Consider the following 9,775-nt stretch of genomic DNA (forward strand, 5'->3'; position numbering starts at 1 on the left):
AGCATCTAGATGTCTTTACTTCCCATTCACAGGTCAACTCTTGGCAAGCCATCAAAAAAAGTGGTTCTACCTATGAAGTCATCAATGCCTCCATGACAGTAATATCACTGAACACGTCGACTCCTCTCCATCCTTGGCTCTCATAAGCATTTGACACGCTCTCATTAATTTTTTAAACATTCTTTCTGCTTGGATTCTATGGACTATTCATTTACTCCTGAGTTGCTGACAGCTTCTTTTTATCATTTATTTTCTGCTGCTTAGACTTTCATGTTTGGAGTTTTTCAAGGCTGGATTTTAAGTGTTTTGTTTGTTTGTTTTTGTTTGTTTTTTGTTTTGTTTTCGTTTTTACAGTATAGACTTTCTCTCGGTGAATTCTTATACTCCCGTGGTTTCCATGATTAAAATTATATTCAAAGCCAAGACCTCTCCTTCTAGATCCAGACACACATATTCAGTTGCCTTTCCAATGTCTCCACTTAGATGCTGCAGGGAGACCTGAAACTCAGTGTGCCATAAATATCTTACTTTGGTGTTTCCTACTGTAGAAAAAAAACATGCCCTACTGAATTTTCCAATCCAGAATCTCCTCTACTCCCTCTTTTCCAAACACATTCTCTCAATTCTAAGTCTTATATATTTCCAAATACTGTTGGTTATTTTTTGTCTCCTCTTATACTCCTTAGCCTGTCCCAACATAATAAGTTACATGTAGCTTTCCTTGCTGGGTACTTCTCTATACTGCATCCATACTGATCTATGAAAACATAATTCTGAACTTTTAATTCACCTGGTACAAACTTGTCAAAGATTTTCAATTACTATCAGGAAAAATACCAATCCTTAACATGACCTCCCAGGCCTCAAATGAGATGACCCTGCTTCTCCCTCTGGTATTTTTTTCTTTCATCCCTAATTCTTTCTATACATCATAATTTTTTGATATCCTCTTTCATAGGGACTTTTTATATATTATTCAGAACAGAATGACTAAATTTGTCGGATGGCAACGTATCTTTCAGATGTCCCATTTATATTCTATTCCCAACGTCCTTGACTATATTAGAATCTGTTTACTTTTTTGGTAACACTCACCACAGTGGTAATTATTTAATCATTGGTATATTTTTGAGGCATACATATTTTTTCTCTTGACTGTGAGTGCCATGTGACTGAGAACCCCATTTGTCCTTCAGCAGCAAATCTTTAGTCCCCAGGACGGTGCTTGCCACAAAATTGGCTCTCAGTAAATAGCTGTTGACTTATCAAGGGACACATGGGTTCATTCCCTTTAAAATCAGGAAGGAGTAAATAAAAGTAGACAAATGGAGAACAAAACGTCACAATGAAACCACCATTGAATATGTCTGTCCATCCTTTTGATTGACAGAAACTGTGGTGAATGAGAAGAACATTTTCTTGCTCTTCTCTCAGGACGTCTCTCACCTTGCTGATGGCCAGTGAGGGAAGACCAGGAAGGATCCTGCCAGCCTGAATTGAGGCTGAAAGAAAAGGAATCCTGGAGCAGGTGGCACAGAACAAGATGACTCTGGCCAGGTCTAAAACTCGGGGGTGAAAAGGATCCCCGAGACTTCCTTTAGGATCTGGCATGTGATAAGAATCCTCATCAGGATTTGGACCAAAGTGATAAACAGAGATTGAGAGCCTGCATTGGCACAGTATTGCTGCCAGTTAATTGCTCCTCTAGGTAAGAAGCATGTTGGGTAAAAATAAAAGCACTTGCCACTAAAATTAACTAATAACTGGGTACCAAGGCACTATTCTAAGCTGTTGCATGCATGACCTCATTTATTCTTTACAGAAATACTACTGAGTAGGTGGTACTTTTATATCATTTTTATACATGTAGAAAATAAGGCATGGGGAATTAATTAACTTGCCCAGTAACTCCCAGTTGAAAGGTGGTAGGACCTCCATTCCAACCCAGTAAGTCTGCATGCAGAACCTGCATCCTAAACCACTGTGCATTTCACTAGAGAGCTAAAGAGCAGTGTTTGGCCATTCTATTCATGATTTTAATCTTTTGATTTTTTATTGATTAAAATTTTTGGGGGGACAGGGTGTTGCTCTGTCACCAGGCTGTAGTGCGGTGGTGTGATCATAACTCACTGTAGCCTTGAATTCCTAGGCTCAAGTGATTACCCGCCTCAACCTTTGGAGTAGCTGGGACTACAGGCATGTGCTACCATGCCTGGTTAATGTTTTCATTTTTAATTTTGTAAATAGGGGGCCTTGCTTTGCTGCCCAGGCTGATCTTAAACTCCTGGCTTCAAAGGATCCTCTTGCCTCAGCCTCCCAAATTGCTGAGATTTCATGCATGAGCTACTGCACCCAGATCTACTCAGGTTTTATGTAAACTTGGTGAGATAAATCCTGGTGAAAATATTTTGTTGTAAATTTTGCCTCATTCAGTAACAGGATCCTTCGATTGTTTTCTATTCTCCATACAGGAAAATCTTTGAGCATTTGGTTCAATATGGAAAATATTATTTTCAGAAATCAAGTGTATCCACTCAGCTTTATATTTAAAAAGTACACTACATTATTTTCAAATGCAGTTACCTGTGGTGTAGTTTTGGCATATCATATTTCTTTTCTACACATAAGATGCACATATCTGATAAGCCTCTAATTTATTCTTAGGTTTGCAATGGGAGAAATCAGCTTCATTGTCAGTAAAAGCTAAGTGTAGAGATCCTCCTAAGTGGGAGAAAAGAATAACTTGGTAAGCCATATTGGAAATAGCTAAATGGATTTTTTATTAAATTTTTAAAATTTTTATGTGAATTTTTATGTGAATGAAGCAGAAAGATTTTAAGGCTTGGAGGTAAATCTTCTAGCACATCAAAGTTTTAAAAAATAAAGCTCCATTAATGCTCTTTTTTCAATGATGGTATGATGTGATTTAGTGTGTCAGAAGTCACACATTGACCCCAAATATATCCACATTAGACTGCACATGGTGTCCAAAATTCTGACATTTTTAAGATAATTCTTTCAAGTTTTGGTGATATCCCTAGTTAAATTGCAAATACTCTGCCTAAAGACATAAGTTTATGCCAAAACTACTCATTAGAACATTAATATCACATTTTCTCAGATACTGTCTAGCAAGACAGGGTTGAGAATAACATTGTAAGGGACAGGAGAAGACCAATGGATGAGGTTCTAGTGCTTTGAGCAGACATAATACGCAGTCTGGATAAAGCAAAGGCCAGAACTAGTCTGAAGAATACCTTAAGAATGAAGGAGGGCAACAGAAACAGAGCAGGGACATGCAAAGAGAAGTCTGGCCAAGACATAAAATTAGCTCATTTGCTTTCTCGATGTTGTCTAGCACTCACTATGACCTGGCTAAGTACCCCGTTGTATTATGGTATCTCCGAAGAGTTTTGAAAAAAATTCAGAACACTTGATTATTTTTCTATCTACTACTTATATATGAGTGCTTTGAGATCACAGTCAGAGGTGGACTAGACTTCAGAGCTGGAAAAGCCCATAGGTCCACTTACATAGAGTATGCTGAATTTGTGAGCATGAACAATATCTAGGGGTGACCTCGTCCTCTTTGAAGATTCAGATTTTCCATCTGATATGGATCCTGGAACTCTGTATTTTTGATAAATAGCTCATGTGATTCTCATAATCAGTCAAGTTCAGAAAACCCTAGTCATTCAACAGATCAAAAAAAACAGCCCTGGAGAGAAGGAACTTGCCCAAAATAACATCATGATGAGATTCTTGCTGAGTTAAAAATCTAAAAATCCCAACTCAAAATGCATGTTCTATTCACTAGCCTAAGCCCTTCCCAGCTGTGCTTTGATTTATCTAGTTATGAAACTGGCCTGATGCTTTTTTTCCTTTTTTTGTGATTTCTAATGTAAGCTGCAGCCCTGGATAAATCAGATGAGAAGGGTGGGGAGGAAAGATTAGATTGCTCTGGTGTTAACCTTTTAATTAAATCAATGGCTTGTACCTCTAATAAAGGGAGCGTTAAAGTGGAAAATGGAAGAGAACTACTAGGACATATTAAATGCCCTCATTTGTGGGGAGAGCTGAAAGCGAAAGTGCAGGGAAGCAAGAATTCGTCCATTTGCATGGAGGAGTCCAGAGGATAGAACTCAGTGGGGCTCTGGATTGTTAGAAACAATAGACAGGCCTACAGATGCTTCTGCAGTGGCTCCGTTCATCCCTAGAGAACACCTATTAGCAGGTTGGAGCAGGCCCAGGAAAGCAAGCTGCCTTGTTATTAATGGCAAATGAACCGTGGATGATGCTGTCAGAGAGCCTCTCTCCATCTGACCCACGCTCTCCACTCCACCTCATTCTGTTTATGGTATTGTTTTTGGAATTATACTCAGGCTGGGTCAGAAGTCTGCTTCCCTGGTTCTAGAAATGGCTAGTAGCCAAAGTGCTTTTGTATTGAGAACTAATTGGGGGTGAAGCGAGGTGATGCGGTCAGCTTTTGGAGCTAGTACAAAGGAAAATGTCTCGAGAACCTATTTTTAACTGCCTTGGCGCCTAAATTGGCCACTGGAAGGGGGAGCTGCTCCGAGTGGTCAATAAGTAGATTCCTAATGTATCACACCTGAGACCAAACTGGTGCCAGCTATTATGGACTTTATTTTAGAAAGGGGATGTTTTTCACCATCATATTGCTCAGTTCCCTTTACCCACCTGACACTTCCTGTTTATGGAAGGCTACATGGCGCAGTATAAAAAATGAACAAGTTCAGGTGAGGCAATCTTGGGTTTGAATACCAGATCTGTTCCATTTTACATATATGATTTATTACTTAAAACTCCCCAGGCTTTATTGTTTTCATCTATCAATTGAGGATAATATTTTTTCCTAAGTTTTTTAAAATAGAAATTTATTTCAATTAATATGTCATTTTCTAGCAGATAAAATTGTTAGATTATACATTCTTTGAGCACATATTTCTGTCCTCAAGAGCCTCACTTATGCATTGCTGTAACCAGAATTCACTATGAGACTTGGCAGGGGAAATAAACTTAATATATATGTTTAAGTGAATGGATGAATTAATAATTAAAAAATGACACTGGGTGCATTTAGATTCTTCACAAATCCTTAATAGCCTACTTATACTTGCAGTTAATGTCTCTAACATTTATTCAACTTTGGCTTTTTTTTTAAATTTATACTTCTTGAGCACAACCTATATGCCAAATCCTGTATGATTTGCTGAGGGAAACTTCAGACGAATGAACCACCACCCAGGCCCTCAAAAAGTAAGAGCCTACCCAGATTTACACTGAAATAAATAATAATTTAAATGTAGGTATTGATTTTGATTGAGGAGAAACTAGAATTCTAGGGAAACATTAGAGTATGGCATTTATCCACACTGGGGACTCAGGTTGGTTTCTAGAAGTAAATCTAATATTGCAATAATGTACCACTTTCAAGTACGCTTCTATGTGTGTGTGTGTGTGTGTCCATGTCTTAAGTATTAGAGTTTTGGAAATACACGCCTCAGTATTTTCATAAAAACTCAGTACATTCTGGGAGAGACAGAAACTGTGTACTTTGGATTGATGACTTCCTCAGCTGTCTTATTTGTTTCTTTGTAAGGGTTTGAATATGAGATCTGCCCTTTTCTAGATACATGTCTTATCACTTAAACTCCCCGAGCTTTATTGTTTTCACCTATCGATTGAGGATAATATTCTTTTTTCTTGTTATACTAACAGAGGAAGGACTCAGAAGCTAGCAAACTTCGTTAGCAAATCCTAGATATGCTTTTTTTTTCAGTGGTAGCCAAAAGCCTATAGAAGTTGAGACACAAGGTTGAGAGTGGACATTTGTTCTAATTAATATAACTGATGATGGGAAAAGATGTGCCTGCTGTCCTAGAATGATGAGTGTGGTAGACAATCTCAAGGAGGTGAACACCAGAAATGGGAATAATTAGATGTTATGCTTGGAAGTACCCTTTTTCAGTTGTGCTGGAAAAATAGAGGCAGCTTGGAAGACACGTTATTTGACTCAACTGCATCCCCATCATGCCTCCCTAGCAACTGCACACAGTGCAGGCCAAAAATAATTTTTGATTGACTTGTATTTGATTTCGAGGTGGAACAGGGTATTATGAGCTCTGAGCTCAAACTCAGGCCAAACCGAACTCCATCAGCAGATTTCTTAATAAAAAAGCAAGGTCCCTGCAGGAATTCTACACTTCAGCGTTATATCCGGCAGTTGTAATTCAACTTCTGAGATACTCTCTTCCAGCCAGCTGATGTCAGAGTTTCTTGGAATGTAGTCTGTATCTCTTGGGTAAAGCTATATTCCTGTGCTGAGGTGGGACATACTCTTTAGCTGCATTCAGAGCATAAATCAGGTGAGATTGAAAGGTATTTTAGAAAAACCTGGTATAATCTTTAACTGCTAACTCTCCTCCCAGTAAGGATACTGTTAAAGCGAACTAAATATGGCCTGAGAAGGACTCTGTACTTCCATATTTGAGTTCTTCTGGGTGAACTGTAATCTAACTGAACAGGTAGAAAATATTGAAAACCTAGCTTAGGAGTATGCACCTGTAACAATAACTGAGTCTTGGCCAATCCAAGCAGCCGTACTTCAATCACTCATACACTGCTAAGTGTTCAAACTGTGTTCAAATAAGACAACCACCAACCTGTAACCAATCCAGCTGTTTCTGTACCTCGCTTTTGATTTCTGTACATCTCTTTCTTTTTTTTTGTCTATAAATTTGTTCTGACCATGAGGTACCCCTGGAGTCTCTCTGAATCTGCTGTGATTCTGGGGGCTGCCCAATTCTGTTCATTGCTCAGTTTAACTCCTTTAAATTTAATTCAGCTGAAGCTTTCTTTTTTAACAATATGGATGAAAGACAAAGCAGCTCTGAGTTTAGTATATAGAAGACACCCAGTAAGTGTGAAACATGCCCGGATTCCTGTGTGTATATTTTAGGCAGACATTTTAGTTGGCAAAATACTTGGTTTCCAAAATCCAAATAATATGGTTTTGTTCCTGTAACCTAACACAACACACACCCAACCCTTATGCTTTCTCTAAAATCCACCCATCATCCGTGTTACCCGGGAGGCTTGGGAATTGTCCGATCATCATTTTGGACATAGAAATGGCATGTGAAAAGTTACAGTGGTCACACATGTGGAACACATGTAGGGCACTGATGTGGCACCTACTGTTGGCAAGAAGTTGGACAAAATATCTGATAGATACATTACTGCCAGACCACGGACAGCCCTGAGCATAGGACAGAACGGATATATATGATAACACTGATTGAGTTTCTGTTGGGACTCTAGAATGGCATATGACAGACATCATGCACGTGTTGTGGCCCTCACTGTCCCCACACGATTTGTTGTGTCCCCCTTTTTCTGCTAGGAAAGATGAAACTCAGAGACTATAAATAACTTTCTCTCAGTCACAGAGTGAAGAGATGGCAGAACTTGGATGTGAATTCAGATCTAACTGAATCAGTGTCTGTATTTTTAATGAAACATCTATTTTAGGTCCTTGAGTAAAGGGTAAATCTAATACTAGGCACAGGTGAGATGTTAGAAATGCTTGTTTTTCATCCCTCTCCTATTTTTTTCTGTCTTTTGCTAATCCTGTTCTTGTCATATTAAAATCTTTTCTCTCCCAGGTTGTTCTGTTCCCAAAGGAAATTACTCTCCTCTGGCTGTCACTGTTTATAAGCCCATGTGCCAATAATGACTAATGTATCAAAGAGCACCCCATCCAAAAGAGGTTGTAATTTTAATGGGTGAGGCAAAAATGCCTTAAAGACATATTGTGAAATAAAGTCTCAAACATGTGTTCTCAATAAATAGGATAGGTAGAATCAGATGGAGTTTCACATGGGGGCAGGGAGGAAGTATTTTTTCTCAGTTGTCCTCAAATCACATTCTACTGGACACCTTTTAACGACAGATACTTGATTAAGGCTTATTTTTAAAAACTCATTCATTCATTCAATATACGGCCATTAGCAAAACTCTACACCAGGAATGACAACAGCATTGGGGATACAGAGAAGAACGGTATAGTCGCTTTCCTCAAAGAGCACACCATCCAGTGAGAGAGGCTGTCAAGCACACAGGAGATCACAGCACAGGGCAATGGGTCAAGTGATAACACAAAGTGGTGTGAGGGCATGGAAGGAACCTTTTAAGTCAGACTGTGAGGTCAAAGTCTACTTCGTGCCTCCTCTCAAAAAGCAAATGTGAGCTGAATGGAAAAATTCATAGAAAATGGCTTGAAATAAAAGTAAGGGATTTTAAAAGAAAAAATATATTGTCCTAACTCTGGAGGCCCTCTCAGTCCACCAAGGTGCCCAATAAATGCTTAACCCAAATTATATAAGTCTTTCAACACTGAAACAAATATTGTTAATTTCTTTATGGCAGTGTTATCATCTCTCCATAGGTCATAACTTGTGTCAAGGTGAGAAAGTTCTGGATCCCGTAGCACTGTGCTGTCCAATATAGTAGGTTCTGCTATATGTGGTTGTTGACCATGTGAAATGTGGTTGATGTGACTGAGAAACTGAATTTTTAATTGAATTGTAATGTGCCATAACTATAAAATATATACGGAGTTTTGAAAACCTAGTCTGAAAAAGCAAATTTGAGATAACTCATTTTTTTGGTTTGTTATATCTATTGATTACATGGGGAAGGGCATATTGGGTTAAAGGCAAGATAAGATTTTAAACAGTGGGGGAAACAGCATCCTATGAAGACGGACTAGCACAAGCAAAGAAAAGAAAGCGTGGGAGACCAAGGCACATACAGGAAATTTCTTAGCTCAGCTGCTATAACAACATACCAGAGATACTGGGTGGCTGAAACAGCAGAAATGTATTCCTCATAGTTCTAAGGTCTGAGAAGTCCAAGATTCAAGGTGCTGGCTGTTTTGGTTTCTGGTGAGTGTCCAATTCCTGGCTTGTAGACAGACACCTTCACATGCAGAAGACAGGGGAGGAGAGAGAAACATACTCTCTTAGGTCTCTTCGAATGGCATTGATTCTATTGTGAGGACTCACCCTCAGGACCTAATGACCTCCTAAAAGCCGCATCTCTAAATACCATCATGTGGAGGATGAGGGTTTCAAAATATGCATCTGGGGTCACAATGTTCAGTCTATATCAGGTAATTACAAATCATTCATTACAGCTAGAGTGATGGATGCACGTACAGGAATATCAGAAAGATGAAAATGGAGACATTGAGAGGAGCTCAGTCAAAATGGGGTTGTTAGTGTCTATTTAAGGAAACTGAAAGGCAGATGACAGAAACATGGTGGGTTTTGTTTCAGAGCACCGCAATAAAGCTAGTTACATGAATGTTTTGTTTTCCTAATGCAAATTTAAGTGACGTTTATACCATACTGTAGTCCATTAAGCATGGAGCAGCATTATGTCTAAAAAACAGTATATACACCTTAATTTAAAAGTATTACTAAAAACAATGCTGTTGAAAATTCTGCTGCTATAAGCATGCATGTGCAAGTATCTTTCAATCAGCGAGTGGATAAAAATATGTGAGATATATATATATACACACACACACACGTATATATATACACACACACACACACACACACCATGGAATATTACTCAGCCATAAAAAGGAGTGAAATAGTGGCATTCACAGCAACGTGGATTGAGTTGGAGACTATTATTCTAAGTGAAGTAACTGAGGAATGGAAAACCCAACGTCACATGTTTACTC

The 9,775-nt window shown here is 38.6% G+C and overlaps 1 protein-coding gene across 1 annotated transcript in view; it reads right to left on the reverse strand.

The window, feature by feature from the left end:
• Positions 1 to 8,992, reverse strand: part of LOC105492445 (contactin associated protein family member 5) — a 909,336-nt gene extending 900,344 nt beyond the window's left edge. Inside the window, exon 1 of the mRNA XM_071072554.1 lies at positions 8,870 to 8,992. Within this exon, the coding sequence (XP_070928655.1) occupies positions 8,870 to 8,912 (43 nt within the window). The 5' untranslated portion in view covers positions 8,913 to 8,992. The remainder of the gene's footprint in view (positions 1 to 8,869) is intronic.
• Between the last annotated feature and the right edge of the window lie 783 nt (positions 8,993 to 9,775).

This window comes from Macaca nemestrina, chromosome 11 (assembly GCF_043159975.1).
Source record: "Macaca nemestrina isolate mMacNem1 chromosome 11, mMacNem.hap1, whole genome shotgun sequence".
NCBI classification, from domain to species: domain Eukaryota; kingdom Metazoa; phylum Chordata; class Mammalia; order Primates; family Cercopithecidae; genus Macaca; species Macaca nemestrina.